Here is a 17,669-nt window from a genome sequence, read left to right as displayed (position 1 = left end):
ACCTACTGTGAAGCATGGGGGTGGCAACATCATGCTGTGGGGCTGTTTCTCTGCAAAGGGACCAGGACGACTGATCCGTGTAAAGGAAAGAATGAATGGGGCCATGTATCGTGAGATTTTGAGTGCAAACCTCCTTCCATCAGCAAGGGCATTGAAGATGAAACCTGGCTGGGTCTTTCAGCATGACAATGATCCTAAACACACCGCCTGGGCAACGAACGAGTGGCTCCGTAAGAAGCATTTCAAGGTCCTGGAGTGGCCTAACCAGTCACCAGATCTCAACCCCATAGAAAACCTTTGGAGGGAGTTGAAAGTCCGTGTTGCCCAGCGACAGCCCCAAAATATCATTGCTCTAGAGGAGATCTGCATGGAGGAATGGGCCAACATATCAGCAACAGTGTGTGAAAACCTTGTGACGACGTACAGAAAACGATTGACCTCTGTAATTGCCAACAAAAGATATATAACAAAGTATTGAGATGAACTTTTGATATTGACCAAATACTTATTTTCCACCATAATTTGCAAATAAATTCGTTACAAATCAGACAATGTGATTTTCTGGATGTGTTTTCTCATGTTGTCTCTCCTAGTTGAGGTATACCTATGATAACAATTACAGGCCCCTCTCATCTTTTTCAGTGGGAGAACTTGCACAACTGGTGGCTGACTAAATACTTTTTTACCCCACTGTATGTATGTATGTATGTAAGTAGGTAGGTAAGGTAGGTAGGTCTTTGGTTATTCGGGTTTTCTCCCGCGTAAAACTGGAAGTGTCTTGGCGACGTTTTGACGAAATCCCATTCATCATCTTCAGGCTAGGTGTTTACAACTTCGTGCTTCTAGGAGCACGAAGCTGTAAACACTTAGCCTGAAGATGATGAATGGGATTTCGTCAAAACGTCGCCAAGACACTTCCAATTTTACGCGGGAGAAAACCCGAATAACCAAAGACCTACATACAAACACCCGTGAAAACCTCAGAAAACAAATATATATATGTAGGTCTTTGGTTATTCGGGTTTTCTCCCGCGTAAAATTGGAAGTGTCTTGGCGACGTTTGTGAAATCCCATTCATCATCTTCAGTCTTCAGCTCCGTGCTTCTGGGAGCAATGTGTGATTGCAGCTGTTTCTTCCTTTTTAACTGCTAGTGGGGGTTTGAACTGATTGGGTGGGAGCTTGGCTGTGCTCTGATTGGATGGGGTTTTTTTTGTGCTCTGATTGGCTGGCGGTGTGTCCTGTTTGGGTGGGGGCTTGGTTGTGCTCAGATTAGTCTGAGTTGCAGGGGGATTTGAGCTGGTGAGCTGCACTGCTGCTGTTTGGCTTCGTGGTCGTGGTTGTGCTACATCTTTGTAGTGGGTGTCAGTCTGCTGCATGTATGGATTGGAGGGGTTTGAAATGGCTAATGCAGCTGCGGTCTGGCTTCTGGTCCTTGGTCGTGCTTCCTGATCAGTGTGGGTTTGGGTCTGCTTTCTGGGTGGATGTGTGGAGGTGACATCCTGTGTGGACCTTGTGAGTGTGGGTCTGGTGTCATTCCTTGTGTTAAGGACTTGTTTGTCAATAAGGGCGGGTTTCCAAATGGCTGGTAGGCGGGAGGTATCATCTCGTTTGTTCATGCTGTGTGGGCGTTTTTCTATCTCGATGGCTTCTCTGATTATTCTGTTGTTAAAGTGTTCAGTTTTGGCGATAGTTCTGGTCTTTTTAAAGTCAATACCGTGTCCTGTGGCTTTAAGGTGTTGGACCAGGGAAGAAGTTGGTTCCTCTTTTTTGACTGAGTTCTTGTGTTCTTCAATGCGTGCACTTATTCTTCTGTTGGTTTGTCCGATGTATGTGGTGGGGCAGGCGGTGCATGGGATTTCATATACTCCTTGATTTTCTAACTCAATTTTGTCTTTGGGGTTTCTTAGGATGGTGGATATTTTTTGGTTTGTGCAGAATGCTGTCTTGATGTTATGTTTGTGGAGGATCTTGCTGATTCTGTCTGTGGTGCCTTTTATATATGGGAGGAGGGCTGTGCCATTTTCTTGTTCTCTGTCTTGGGTTTTAGTGGTGAGAACCCCTAAATGATGAATGGGATTTCGTCGAAACGTCGCCAACACACTTCCAATTTTACGCGGGAGAAAACCCGAATAACCAAAGACCTACATACAAACACCCGCGAAAACTGCTTCCAATATTTTCATGGCTGTTTTGATATCCTAACCTACTGGGATTGTTAATTACATACTAGGATCAGGAGTGCCCACAGGGTGTGATTTAAAAATAAGGCAATATAATGGCTGTGATAGTGGACTCAAAGCTCTATCAAGACTCTGTAATAAGCCATCTTGAGATTACAGCCTGTGGACATCCCTGACTTCAGCTCCAGTATTAGAGAAAGGAACCCTGCAACAGAACCACAAAGTGCCCTTTGACATCTAGACTAGGTCAGGCATTCTGGCCAACATGGCCAAAGTGAATGAAGCAAAGTGTCCTGGGTCAGCAGCATCTATACAGCTATAGGTTCCTCACCTAAGATCAGTGACGGTTAACCTTTTTGGTGCCAAGTGCTCAAAGTGAGTCCACACATGTGCAAATGCATGCGCACGTGTCAGAACCCCCAAAATGCAATGCGAGTTGCATGTGCGCATGTCCTCCCATGCATGCACCCTCCCGTGCCCCATTTTGGCTTCCAGGTTGGTGCAGAGGGCTTTCCAGGCCCAAAATGGGGCATGTGCCCCATTTTATGCCTGGAAAACCTCCTGCACCAACCTGCAACCCCCGCGTATGCGTCCCGCTCCCGTGCATATGCAGCAGTGACCCAAAGACCAGCTGGCCAGTGGGAGGCATGCACACTTGCACGGTGGAGCTGGGCTGGAGCGACGGCTGGTGTGCCCGCAGCGAGGGCTCTGTGTGCCACCTGTGGCACGCATGCCATAGGTTCGTCATCATGGCCCTAGATTAAAAGACAAAAAAAACCCCATAAAATTGATTTTATACCGAGTATCTCTGTTATACAAGTAAGAAAGCTTTTGTTTTTTTATAATAATGAGAGCAAAAAGAGGAAGGTGACTTTCAGAAAGGGCAAACTCAGCATCTTCCTCAAAGCCAGTGGGGACCATGAAGTGTCTATATACAGCATGCCATTTTTGAAAACTCTAAAGTGAACTCACAAGAAAACAAGTCTAAATTGTTTTGTATCTTGGCAGAATTTGAAGACAGCTGAATAAATGGTTCTACCATGTTCCGCAAGGTGTCAACAATTAATTGCTCACAGGTAAATGGAGTACTCTGCCTAGGCACACTGACACTCCCTTGTTTAGAAAATTGGTCAAGGTCATTAAGCAGAAATTACTCTGCCAAAATCATATTGTTCAATTATACAGTGAGTGTAGCAAAGTGCATTTTAATTATTGGTACTTCTGATATATTAAAATATAACTGATTTGTAGAGCCCCCAAACCTGGTCTAATTCATTCAGAGTAGCAGCAGTCAATTGCAGTTAATATATTGCAATGGCACACTAACAGCTGAAAGATTCATGCAGATGTAAAATCAGGTATTTTAAAATATTCACCTTCCTAACTCTCTCCTAGGACATCCAGAGTGCATATTAAAAAGGGCGTGGCTTCAATCGTTCAGCCAATGATGCCTTCTTGACATGCCTTTTTTTTGGTAATAAGTTTTTATTTTATTTTATAGCATACAAAAATTCCAATTTCAATTGAACAATGTGCTGTTTGTGTACAAATCATTTTAGGAAATAATAAGCAAAGTGTTTACCACAATATTCATTGCAATATCCATAGTATTAAAATTAATAACAATAATAATAATCATACTATTTGTTTAACCAAGTTAACATATCTTCCTTATATCATTGATCCTTCCATATATTTCCCTGCTTCTAATTCCTATTTTTGTCAGGTAGCCATTGATAAAAATAAGTCCCAAGTTTCTTTTTTTTATTTAATTGTAAATGTTAGCTTATACATTTCCGCATGGACATGCCTTTTTTTAATGTCCATCTCTTCCAATATTCCCATATTGGAAGAAATCATCCACATATAAAATGTATACAAATACAGACAACTTCTCTTTTAATAAATTAATAGATGCAATGCAAAAGGGAATTTGCTTTCATAGTTAACCACTGTTGGCCCTGGATTATGGTGGCAGTTTAGAGAAGTAGGAGGAAAATGTTCACAAAAACCATTTCTCATGTGAAATTAGATTTTCCACAGAGCCATATTGTTGGAAGAAGTCGTCTAGGCCACCTAGTCAAATGTGACATCCATGCAAAAATCCAAATTAAAACATCCCTAACAACTCTACTGACATAACCAGTAAACTGAAGCAAACCACCACTGTTTTGAGTAATTGGTCCACAATCAATGTGCTCTCCTCAATGTCTTCCTGCAATTTAAATCCATTTTTTCCACATCTTATCTTCTTGGATTATAAGGAGTAATTCTTTTTCATGTGTCAGCTTTTCACACTTTTTGATAAATTTCAGAAGTGAATAAATGCAAGAAAAGTAAAGACTAACTCTAAAATATGAAGAAACCTCTTGGTGGAATATCTCACTCTCTTTAAATATATGATCCTTGTTTTTCAAGATTATTACCTTATACAGTAAAGAGATTTGTGTAAATATAAAAACTAAGGAGTATTGCAAATGCTACTCAGAGACAACTAACTGCATTGGACTTAACAAACTTCGGCTGAGTAGGTTGCAAAAAAATGCTTTTAAAAGGTAAAAAAAGGCTCTGACGATCACAGCTGAGCCGTGTGATCATCAGAGCCCTTTTTTTTTACTTTTAAAAGCATTTTTTTACAACCTATTCGGTTGAATAGAAGGGGAGAGGATCTATGGGGCAAGCCTGAGGGAGAGAAGGGGAGAGGAGAGGCCTATGTACCTACTCATTAATTGTCAAACTCTTAAGTGTCGATTTATCAAACTTGATCACATAGTCTGATAGTGGAACAAGGGTATTCAGCTAGTTCAATATATCCCTATGCAACAAAGCATAGCACACATAATCTCTGCCAAAGAAATATTGCAGACTACAGATGGAAGGTGCTCCCACGCAGATTTTATTTTGTATTTTTGTTATCTCCAGCTCTTGCTTTCCTATTCCTGACAACTCATATTTGCCAGCCCACTAGATGTGTATCTTGAAGTACAACATTGGCTAGAGGGGAAAAGGCTGCAATCAAACTCAACCCCTGGCCCAGGTCATTTTCAATAAACTGTATAGTGTAGAAAGCTGGGCTCTAAAGATAAACTCTAATTTATCCCCCCAGCCTCAATAACATTAATCAGATGATCCCACTGCTATGATGATGGCTCAAAATCTGGTAACAAATGGAAACAATACAATTTTGAAAATCTTGCCAAAGATCAATTCTACTAAAGCAGGTTGTTCGCTCATATTTTTTTGTGCACCTGGTATACTCAGGCAGGATTGTTTTAGGATCTTTTATTTATTGTTCTGTAACTAGTACTGGCATATAAACCCAGAGGTACAATAGGAAATAGATATTGCCAGTACTTTGTACGATGGCCTTTCTATCTATCAGAGATAGAACTGTCTGCTTGAGACACAGAAGTCAACCTTGGCATGGATAGTCACACCAGTCATACTTTAATAGAAATCCTTGATGGATCATCAGCTAAGATTCCAGGAGGGGGTTTAATTTGGTTTGCTTGCTTTGTGTTTGGTTTGGTGTTTTGCACCTCACAAGCAAGCTCCCTGTGGATTAAGTATAATATGCCTGAACAGCTTCCTTCTTGGTGAAGGAATCACTCCAGGTAAGGTGTACAAAGGAGTTTTTAGCAATATCTAGTATTTATGTGTCTGTTACCTCTAAGCCAGGGGTCTCCAACCTTGGCAAGTTTAAGATTTGCGGATTTCAACTCCCAGAATCTGGGAGGAATTCTGGGAGTTGAAGTCCGCAAGTCTTAAAGTTGCCAAGGTTGGAGAGCCCTGCTCTAAGCTTCATTCTTAAGTACCGTAAGCACTGAGGGAAAAATAAAAGAGACCCTAGCCTTTCCCCCTTTAAATTACTGTATTTAGGAAAAGTCAAACCAATAAAGAGATTACACTGTATTTAAGAACTCTAGGCTGGAGAACACACTTTGGGTGATTAAGATGATTCATAGCGTCTACTTATAATCTATACCCTAATTTTTTATAGAGATAGTAGAGACAAGATTGATAAACTGTAAGTAAATGAAAACTAGCAAATACTAAATTCGATTTATACTACTAGATACCCTTAGGGATATGGTCAAAAGAGTTGATATGGCAACCACAAAGTTACAATTGAAGCTGTTTTTTCATGGGAGATGCACATTAAAAAAGGCAGAGCTTCAATCCTCCTATCATGGATGGCAGCCTTGATATCCTTGTTCTTCTTTTTGATTTTTCTCTTGGCTATCATGCCTAAATTGAACTCCCCAGTCAAGAAATCAATCATGGGTGGAACATATTTTTGCCCACATGCTCTTCTGTGGTAATCACAGAAGTCTTCAATTAACCTCCCTTATGAAAAGGGCAATAGAGTACATCACAAATCCTTAGAACACAACAGCATTTCAACTTCCTAGGACATTCTGCAGCAGACCTCAAGATGACTATTTTGGAAAACTAGCATTTTAATTCCATAACTAAGCAAGAGATTGCTGAAGTCACATACCTCAAAAAGTTTCAGACCATCTCAGTGTTATCTGCCGAAACATCTGTCCGTCACCACCATCCACTTCGCCTCACATCAACAAAAATCTATGTGGCTGCTTACAGCTGACATCAACTTGATGACACAAAACCAACATTGCCATCTTTATTTTGGTTTTGGATAACATAATGGACAAAGAGGGCTGGTTGAGCTTCAGATAATCCCAGGGCAGTTTAAGAACAAATCTAAACCTACTGCTGACTGAATTTATATGATGGCACAATACGTTACTGTATATCAACCTGCTTCATTCCAGTTAAATCTGATGGTGGACAGAACCTAACCCTGAGGCTGAAGGGATCTCATCCAAGGAAGTTCCTGGAAATTGGAAATTAGGTTTACCGTATGTCCTAGTTTGACTGGGATTTAATGATGTATTTGTATCCCACCTTTATTTTTACAAATAACTCAAGGTGGCAAACATACCCAACACACCTTCCTCTCCTATCTGGCTTTGCATCGCAGCCAGTTTACAAGTCCTGGAGAACAGGGTTGCACCAACCCACAAAAGGAGCATATGTGGCTTTAAACGCTTATTTAAACGCTTGGCATGCTGCACAAAGAAGGAAACTAAACTGCACTAACTTCCCTGCTGCCAGCTTTACTTGTCTAACTAGCTTGCAGATTGCAACCTCCTCCTGCTTGAAAAGATGATAAAACATAGTAATGGAAATACTTAGGATAGGAAGACTAGAGGTGAGGCTGAGAGTGAGTAATCTCTCTGTAAACTCCTCTGCTTGCAAGAAAATACCTTATGCCACCAGACTCCAAATTTTGGGCTTAGACAATTTAGAACTACGCCGACTTCAATCTGACCTAAGCATAGTACATAAAATTATCTACCACAATGTCCTACCTGTCAACGACTACCTCAGCTTCAATCACAACAATACACGAGCAAATAATAGATACAAACTCAAGGTAAACCGCTCCAAACTCGATTGCAGAAAATATGACTTCAGTAACAGAGGGGTCAATGCCTGGAATGCACTACCTGACTCTGTAGTTTCTTCCCCAAACCTTTAAGCTTAAACTGTCTACTGTTGACCTCACCCCATTCCTAAGAGGTCTGTAAGGGGGGTGCATAAGTGCACCTGCGTGCCTACCGTCCCTGTCCTAATATTCCTTTTTTACTTACTCTTTTCATCTATCCAAATTATGTTTATACTTTTACCTGTTATCTAATATATGATTGACAAATAAATAAATAAATAAATCTATCTGGGGAGACCGTATCTGTGGGCAGGTTGGGCTTGGAGGCAGTTTTCTGAGTTTTTAATCGGGACGTGTCTATGTTAGGACATCAAGCGCAGTTAATTATGAAGAAATAATGTCTTCCGTTTTCGCCAGAGAGAGAGAGAGAGAGAGAGAATCCCAAAGCCGCCCCGCCCGCCAAAAAACCTTCATTTTTGTTCCAAAGCAGCTGCTTTCCACCCTAGACCTCCGTGCTGAAACTTGGCATAACCCAAGCCGGCATTTTCTAACAACGCGGAGGCGAGAGAAGCCATTCAGGAGCCAGAAAGGGTCCAGGCCACGTCCATCCCGCAGAGTTTCTCCCTCTCCCCCCACCCCGCCAACCCACCCCCAAAATGAGCGCGGAAGGAAGGGCGGAGAGCGCGCGCACGTGGCCTTTCGGCGTAGCCAAAGGGACCGCCGCGCGGCTCTCCTCCTCCTCCTCCACCCGGTGAAAGCGAATAGGAGGAGCAGGCAAGTGGGGTGGGGGCGCGCGCGCGCGCTGGGACCCAGTTAGTTCCGTAGACCCCCCGCAAGAGGAGACGCGCGCGACAGCGCGCGCTGCCGCACAAAAGGCCCTGCGCGCGCCAGCCAGGCACAAGGAGCGGGTGTAAAGTAGCCCGCCGCCCTTTTCTTTTCTTTTTTTTCCCCGGCTGACGTTCCTCGCAGGTTTTTGGGGGGTTTTCTCTCTCCAGTTTGTGGGAAGAGGGAGAAGCCGCGATGACCACCCCCAGGAAAGGCTTCTACCGCCAGGAGATCACCAAGACTGTCTGGGAAGTGAGGGAGCGCTACCGAGAGCTGCAGGCGGTGGGCTCCGGAGCCTACGGCGCCGTCTGGTAAGTGGTCGCCAAGGCACACCGGGCGCCCCTGCTTTGCGGGCAGAGGAAAGAGCCCCGAAAGGAAGCGCTGCGCTGCTGTCGGCGCGTTAAGTCCGGCGCCGTCCAGCAAGGGAACAATGGCACTGTTTCTTCCTCTCTCACACACACATATACATCTACACACCCATAAGCCTGTTCCGTAGCAGCCGGTAACCAGAGGCGGGCGCACGAAATGCCAGCCTTAGCGCATGCATTTTCTTCCGCGGAGCTGCGGTTTCACCGATTCACACGATATGCTCTTTGGGTTTTCTCTGGTTTCCTCTCACTTTGCAGCAGCCGAGGTCTCTTAACGCGCCGGGAGACACGAGAAAGCCTCCAGTAACCGGCAATGAACAGTATCGTTAATTAAGTTAGCATGCGGGGTTTTAACGTGTCGTGTGAATGCAGCACACGCTCCGTTGAAAGCGAACCCAGGACCAGCGGGGTGCTGGTGTTAACCAGGACTTGGCATTGGCTTTGAAGGTTGGGTTTCTTCATTCTGCCCTTTTTACCACGTTGTACAGAAGATGCCGAGGGAGGCGAGAGAAAAGTTAACTGCATTGTTTTGGGGCAGAGAAGGGGCTAACGATCTTTGGGACAGGGGAAAACCTGAAACAACCTTGGGCAGTAAATTATAATTTTGCAACAACAAAAATGTGGCTGGTTTTTGTAAAGGGAAATGTTTACACACACCCGAACTATTCTTGCAATACATGTCATTTTTACTAACTGGAAATGACTCAGCTTTTTAATGTCTTTGCTGCTGCAATGAATTAATCAAGGAGAGAACCTGGAACTAAGGAGACATTTCCTGACAGTTAGAACAATTAATCAGTGGAATGACTTGCCTCCAGAAGTTGTGAATGTTCCAACACTGGAAGTTTTTAAGAAGAGGTTGGATAACCATTTCCTACCTAAGCAGGGGACTGGACTAGAAGACCTCCAAGGTCCCTTCCAACTCTGTTATTCCATTGTTCTGAATGTCTTCTTGTGAGTAATTAAAAACAAAAGCCAAATAAATAGAAAGCCAAATTTTCTGTTGGAAACTCAATTCCAATAATTAATAGCCAGCATCTAGCCAACCTAGGAGGATCTGATAAAAAAAAGCAAAATTGGACTTGTTTTTATGGATGGAAGACCACTAGGAGATTCTATAGCTATAGGGTAGATTGGGAAGTTGAAAAAGCAACTTGGGAAAAGGCAATTACAAACTGCTTCTATATTATTGCCAAAATACCCATGAAGTCTGTCCATTACATCACATTACATCCTGTCCCTTCTTCCTATTTCCCTTCCCTTTTAATGCTTCATTCTATTATTTCCATCTATCAATTACTGGTTTCTTCTCTTCTGTTGATCCCAGATCTCAAATGGAAATAGGAAAAATTGATGTTTTATTTCCTCTGGCATGTGCCCTGATGATGGTTGGTGTAATTGGCAGTTTGAATGCATTGACAAAACTGCGCTTCTGTGACCAGTTATAATTCTGACAGATTTTGGAACATAAAATGCTGAATCTTGATTTCAGTCTTCACTTATTCTGGAGCCTGTCCAGCTTTTTTCCTTTCAGGGTAGCCTTATGATCTGGCCAGATGGATATATCTTTGACTCATTTTTTGCGATGTATTCATTGTTTAAACTAAATGAAAGTGAATTTATGTGGAAAAAGGTATTCTGAATGGGAAAAAATATTTGGCTCCTTTAAACTTTCCAGTTTCCAGTATGTATTCTAAGTCAAAAGAAGCAAAATTGAGCAATGTAGAGCAGTGTTGTATAATAATAATTGAAAAGAGTAATTTTTGCAATATTGAGGATAACACATGGGAAAAATACAAAATACTGAGTTTAAACAACGAACATGAGTAATTATGAAAAAAATGAAATTGTTATTCCTGTAGTTATTGATAGATTGGGCATGAGAAGGAATAAATCTGTACAAGCACTAAGTATTACCTATATAGACTGGATTTACCAAACCTTCCACCTTGCTGGACATGTTATGTCTTGGGACATAGAATTTGGATTTCTAAAGAATACCTGTCAAAGATGTGATTCTTTTTATTCTTTATATACAGGTAGTCATTGCATCTTTTAATTTCTCCAGCTCAAATCCTGCTATGGACAAGAACATTAGGCCTATCTACAATGTTTTCCCCAAAATAAAATATCCCCTGATAATAAGCCCAATTGGGCTTTTGAGTGTATGGCAATAAGGCCAAGCGCTTATTTCAGGGTTAAAAAAAAATGAGACGGTCTTATTTTGGGGGAAACACGATAGGTGAATCTAAATAAGCAAAATTAAAGTAGCTTACCTATAGCTTCAGAAATCCATAATTTTCAATATATCCAAGTCCTATAAGGTACGAAGAGACTTAATCTTCTGAAAATGTTTTCAAACTCCTTGAAGAACAGGCAGCTATTGAGATTGCGTGGACTCCTGCATGGTTATATCGGGTGCATTTGCTTCAGTCTTGTGGATCAGAAGGTCCTGCTTACAGTCACTCACACCTTCCTCATACCTGTTTGAATTAATGCAATATGCCTTATGTGGGACATCCTTGAAACCATCTTGGTAGGTTCAGCTGGTCCAGACCATAGTTTCAGTAGTGATGATAACATCTAGAGTGGTAATGGCTAACCTTTTTGCCATCACGTGTCAAAAGCACGTGGGGGGAACGTGGGGGATCATGTGCGCGTGACCACACCCATAATTCAATGCGCCCCACTCCCCCATGCATGCGCATGTGACCCCCCCACGCTCCCCCCACTTTTGGCACATGATGACACGGTGGGCCCGGTAGGCCCGTTTTTTGCCCTCCCCAGGGTCCAGAGGCTTTCTTGGAGCCTGGGGAGGGCAAAAACGGCCTCCTCCCCAGATGGAAACAGCCCGTTTCCCGACTTCCAGTGGGACCGGAGGATGGAAACAGCCCATTTCCCGACTTCTGGTGGGACCGGAAGGCCTGAAAACCAGCTGGTCGGTGCACATATCTGCGCCAGAGCTGAGCTAAGGCAATGCTCGCATGCCCACCGATGGTGGCACGCATGCCATAGGTTCGCCATCACAGATCTAGAGTCTCTCATGTAACACATCTTTTGAGAACTACTGGTTATCAGTTTCCTTCTGAGCGCAAATCAAGGTATTTACCATTGATGGCTTAGGACCTGGATTTTCTCCCAATGGCTTCTTCCTGTCCAATAAGACCCATATAAAGAGTATCCCCAGCCCCCTAAGGAATATCATCCCCAGGGACCATGTTGCCTGTGCTTTGGAACAACATCCACCTTCAAGTTCTTACTGCCTCAGGTTCCATTTTCAGAACACATCAGAGCATGGCCATGGAAGTGGAAGAGAATGGTGTAACCCCTCTTGTTATGTTTGGTTGTTCCTCAGGTGTTGAGGTTTTTGTAGAGGTAAATCTAAGTCACTTCAGCCTTTTGGATTGGAGTGACATATGACCCCCAGTAAATAACAATACAATTTGTTGTTGATCTATCTTACACACACACATGTCTCTCTCTCTCTCTCTCTCTCTCTCTCTCTCTCTCTCTCACACACACACACACACACACACACACACACACACACACACACACGAAACATGATCTTATGCTCTGCTGAGGTTAGTTCTTAATTCTTTGATAAAGTATCTATTTCTCCTGCAGAAGTTCTCTGGCTTCTCTTAAAATGAGGTGATGGAAGGTGATGGAAAAGAGGTGTCAGTGAGTCAGTGCCAGTTAGAGAAACAATACAACTTGAGCAGCTTCTTAGGTTTCTTGTTACAATACACCTCTCAAACTGATAAGCAGACTAGTTTGTTATTAAGGTAGAAGCATGTAGTTACTGTATTGGTGGTGCTAGGAGTGAGCCTCAGTCAGTCAAGAATTTTCCCTAGATAAGCAAACTTCTTGCCCTACTTAGAAGGAGAACAGGGGAGAGGTAACCTCATTTGAACAACCATCCTTATTAATTCATAGACACCTTTGTAGTACAATTAAAGATAGAAGCTGAATCTTTCCACCTTAGAAGGTTAATGCAGTAGCTATTTTGGCTTGACAGGTCCACCATCTTCTCTACTTACATATAATTCAGTTTTTCTGTCTCTGTTAAGTTCAGCTATTGACCAGAAAAGTGGAAGCAAGGTGGCTATCAAGAAGTTGTACCGCCCATTTCAATCAGAGCTTTTTGCCAAACGAGCCTATCGGGAACTGCGCCTTCTGAAGCACATGAAGCATGAAAATGTGAGTACCTGCTCTAATGAACTTTCTGTTCCATAGTCCAGAAAATCCTTGTGCACTCTGATTTAGCAGCCTAACAGGAACTAGTTTACACGGACTAACATGGATCTAGATGATGATCCAAATCAGTGGTTCCAACCTTTTGGACCTCAGGGACCACCACTTCACCCGGCCGAAGTTCCCACGCCACTTCAGCAAGTGCTCCTCGAGAGACGAGAGCTTGCAGGGGGCCGATCTGGTGTCCGCAATGGAGAGCAAAATCTGGCTGCTCCCTGGACCAGTCGCCATTTACTGCTCCAAGTCCCAAGCGGCAGGAGACGAGGGCTGCTTTGCGCCACCAGCTGGCGCAAATATACCGAGGTGGAAGCTGATGCTGTGCCAGTGCAAGTAGTGCTTCACTCCCGCAGCTTCCAGCCATCGCAATCGCTGCTTCAACCTGCTTGCGCCACCCCCTCCCCCGCTGCAGCCCCAGCACCATTATTCATTCCGGTCAGAGAGGGCTGCTCTCCTTTTTGCGTATTGCACCACCTGCATGTGCCACTCCAGGGCAGAGATTTCCAGAGCCGGTCCCATATTCCAGAGCTGTAGTAATCACACTCACAGGACTGGCCCATTGGTCATCCCAGAGCAGCTTCTCCACCAGGGTGCACCAGCAAAAATAGGAAGATTTCTTCACAGACCACCAAAATTTTCTTGCAGACCACGGTTGGTGACCACTGACCTAAATCATTGTTGTTGTTTTATTATTTCTTCTAAATGAGTAAGTTTTGCGCAACCTTTCATTCATCCACTGCCTCATCAACTATTATTAGTAACAGAAGCCTAGTATGGACAAGCATTGCTTAACAATTCTAGTTTAGCACCTGATAAACAAAACTTCCTTTTTTCCAAAGCATGGCCATGAGAATAGCATTTAGCATTAGTTCTGAGCCCAAACCTGGGATAAGTTTAACAGAACAATCCCAAATAAAAGTCATCAATACAATTATCTATTTAGGCAACACATTTTTAATGTTTCTGACTCCTAAAAGTTGTTATTCTTCCACCTTTAACCACTTTCAGTCTTAAAATACACTCTGCAAAACCTTATTGAACGTTATTGAAACAATCAGCAGTCAGAATTGGTTAAATGAATAACAATTAAGATCTATCCATAATTAAAGTCTATTTAGTTCAAATTAGAACTGATAAATACACTTATCTCATAGAACTGATAATAAAGGAATAGAGCAGGTGGATGAAAATGCTAATCATAGCCTAATATTACGGAATGCCAAATTTTAAAAAATCTTAATGATTAAGTGAGAATTGTTGTGGAGTTTAATGAACAAGTGGTGCCAGTCTGATATTATGTTCACTGAGCCCTTTGGCTAAATGGTATCGCTGTGTATTTCTATTTCCATGCTATTGATATCTCAAATGCCTGGAATTCTATAGGAACTGTGACTTAAATGCAGTTTTAGAAATTTTGGTGAAATTTTGATTTAATTGTAACTGATTTTTAATATATCAGCATTGCAAAGTCTTAATTATTTTTGTGATTTGGAATTACAGCATTAAAAAACTATAGATAGATAAATAGATACAATTTTTAAATATATATATAATGTAAATAGTTTACTATCATGTCTGAACAATAATACTTTGTGCAAAATGCCTGTTCCCCTTTTTTGAAAACTAAAGAGACTAAAGGTTTTTGTTATATCAGTTGATACTTCCATGTGCTCTTGACAGAATTACTTTTTAGTCCAATTAAACATTATATGTTTTGTCTAGTAATTATCAGTACTGGTTGTGAATCTGGGGGTTGAGGAAGAGAATGCTGTCTTGTTGCTAATTACAAATATTCCATTCCACTCAAGCCACAGTTTTGTTAAAGTGCTCTTTCAGAGTTTTTGTTTTAGCATTGCATTTTAGCATGGAGCAAACTGAATATATTTTGAATCCATTAATTACTCTTTTTCAGCACTAATCATCTTCTATTTTTCTGCCAAGCAAATAAATTAGTGGATAAGAATCAGGCAGGTTTGTGTTTTCATGCAGGTTAATTTGGTCAAGGTTTTCTTGATGGGATGCAGTAAATCAAGGCTCAGCACTTTTTTTGGCTCCTGGCTTTGTCATTTCTCAGATGAAGCTTGTGGGTCATGAATTTTCATGAGAATTTGTGAGATAATAGCAGGCTTGTAATATTTTATCTATTCATTAAATATTTAGGGGAGGGGTATCTATGTATGCGGTGTTGCTAAGCCAAATTAAAATGGGTAGAAATCTTTTAGTGGGAAGGATCATAGTTAATCTTTCTGGATGAATGATGTCTACAAGAGATTTACATCTTCCATGTGAACAAAACTTAGTTGGTGGCAATATAGTGAGTCTTTATTTTTTAATTGTGATAAATCTTTAAGATTATTTCTTTCTGATACCTACCTCAGAATGGTGTCCATTTGAACAGATACAGTTACAGTAGAGGAATCTCTGAAGTTGCACAAAGGAAGCTTCAGGTCAACAGTTTTCTCTTCTGATCCAAGGAGACATTTGCGCAAACAAAGCAGTGCCAAAGGAAATTTGATCTCCATTGACAATCCTCCTTCACATGAAGTATTTATAATTTCTGGTGTGTTTTTAGAGGGGTTGAAGAGATGGAAATCTCAGCTCCAATTTGCTCTCAGTTGCTCAGATCCAACCTGTACACATGATATGCATACAACATATAGGATACCATTTCCCTACAACATGGGAGTCAAACTCAATTTCACTGAGGGCCGCATCAAGGTTGTGTTTGGTCGGGGGGGGTGGGGGGGGTCAGGAAGGGTGTGGCCAGTTTGAAGTCACTCGTGTTGGGGATGCCTGTGGTGGGCTGAGCAATTTGCCACTGAAAACGGGCTCCTAAGCTCTGTTTTCGGCCGCACGGCCTCCTACAACCCTCTGCCAGTAAAAACGGAGCTTGGAAAGGCTGCCCGCAGCACTCCCAAGCTCTTTTTTTTTTTAGAATAGAATAGAATAGAATTTTTATTGGCCAAGTGTGATTGGACACACAAGGAATGTCTTGGTGCATGTGCTCTCAGTGTACATAAAAGAAAAGATACCTTCATCAAGGTACAACACTTATAGGGTACAAATTTAACACTTAATGATACAACACTTAATGATAATCATAGGGTACAAATAAGCAATCAGGAAACAATCAATATCAATATAAATCATAAGGATTACCAGCAACAAAGTTACAGTCATACAGTCATAAGTGGAAGGAGATGGGTGATAGGAACGATGAGAAGATTAATAGTGCAGATTTACTAAATAGTTTGATAGTGTTGAGGGAATTATTTGTTTATCAGAGTGATGGCGTGCGGGAAAAAACTGTTCTTGTGTTCTTTTTGCTGGCAGAGGCATCGTGGGCTGGTCCTTTATTGTTTCCAGGGTTGCTCTGCAGGCCAGATCTAAGCACCCTGCCGGCCGGATCTGACCCCTGGGCCTTGAGTTTGACACTCCTGCCCTACAGTAAAACAAACCCTGAATTCACTGATTGTTTGTCACATTTAAGAACTGTCCATCTCCTTCACAAAGCAATTCTGGAAAGTGTACAATAAAATATTAAAAACTTATAAAACAGTATGTAAAATTTAAAACAGGCAAGGGATGTTACAAAATTGATTAAAAGTTTGAGGGGGCTTTCAGGGCACCAACTCTCCGTTTCATTGGTGCAAGAAAAGATGTAGAGCTGTGTTTTTATCACAGCTTTATGGAAAGCCAAGAGAGTGGGGACCCGCCTCACCTCTGGAGGGGGTAGGCTTCCACAGAGTGGGGATAAAGGCAGAGAAAGCTCTTTGTGGACTCCACCAGTCACTCATTAACTGACGGGATCTGCAGCACATCTTTCCTGTGTGATCAGGTGGGTCAGACTGATGTAATGGGATAAAGACAGTTTTCATGCAATGTAGGGCTTTAAAGATCATAATCAATACCTTGAACTAGACATGGAAGTAGACTGGCAATTAATGTTTCTCATGCAAATAATTGCAATGGCAGTATTTTCTTATTTCTGTTTCTTTTCTTCTGTAGGTAATTGGGCTTTTAGATGTCTTCACACCAGATCCTTCACTGGATAAATTTAATGACTTGTAAGTGTATAGTTTTGGGGAAAATTTTGGGTTCTGTGTTATGATTTACACTAAAATAGATGCTGATCTCAAATTTCTTGGTATTTATATTGATGGAATTATTGTTCCTTCTTGCAGACCTGGGCATTTTATGGCTCAGAGATTCCAGTCTGGCACATGGAATTGGCATCAGTGGGAGAACAGGGCTTCAGTAATGTTGGGGGTGGGGTGAGAATGTCGGGGGCAGGATACCTATGTAGTACCTGCAGATGGTAGGGCATTGGCAGTGCGGTGGTGACCCTCCTCAACATTCCCAGTTTCTCATGTGGCCCCTTGGAAAAATTAGTGGCCTACCCCTGTTTTTGGTTAAGTTTGATCTGGAGTTAACTGGAACAGTTTGGAATCTGGTTCTTCATATTAGGATACAATAATGTAGGTGTTGGTGAGCATTGTCATTATGCTGCAAGAATCACGTGCCTTTATGTAGAATAAAATGACATTGCAATCATCTATGTTTTTACA

At 42.0% G+C, this 17,669-nt stretch overlaps 1 protein-coding gene across 10 annotated transcripts in view; it reads left to right on the top strand.

Moving 5' to 3' along the window:
• Nucleotides 1-5,966: 5,966 nt before the first annotated feature.
• MAPK12 (mitogen-activated protein kinase 12) overlaps nt 5,967-17,669 on the top strand; it is a 55,468-nt gene continuing 43,765 nt past the window's right edge. For 4 of the 10 annotated variants that reach the window (XM_058190200.1, XM_058190202.1, XM_058190201.1 and 1 more), the window contains exons 1-3: nt 5,970-8,790; nt 12,921-13,050; nt 17,110-17,168. In XM_058190200.1, the coding sequence (XP_058046183.1) occupies nt 8,675-8,790; nt 12,921-13,050; nt 17,110-17,168 (305 nt within the window). In that variant the 5' untranslated portion in view covers nt 5,970-8,674. Of the gene's footprint in view, nt 8,791-12,920; nt 13,051-17,109; nt 17,169-17,669 lie in introns of all 10 variants that reach the window. The other 6 variants (XM_058190207.1, XM_058190206.1, XM_058190204.1 and 3 more) reach the window with 5 other exon arrangements.

The sequence above is a fragment of the Ahaetulla prasina genome, chromosome 7, assembly GCF_028640845.1.
Source record: "Ahaetulla prasina isolate Xishuangbanna chromosome 7, ASM2864084v1, whole genome shotgun sequence".
Lineage (NCBI taxonomy): Eukaryota > Metazoa > Chordata > Lepidosauria > Squamata > Colubridae > Ahaetulla > Ahaetulla prasina.
The sequence above is the reverse complement of the archived record's forward strand: the minus strand, read 5'-3'. Positions and strand labels throughout refer to the sequence as shown.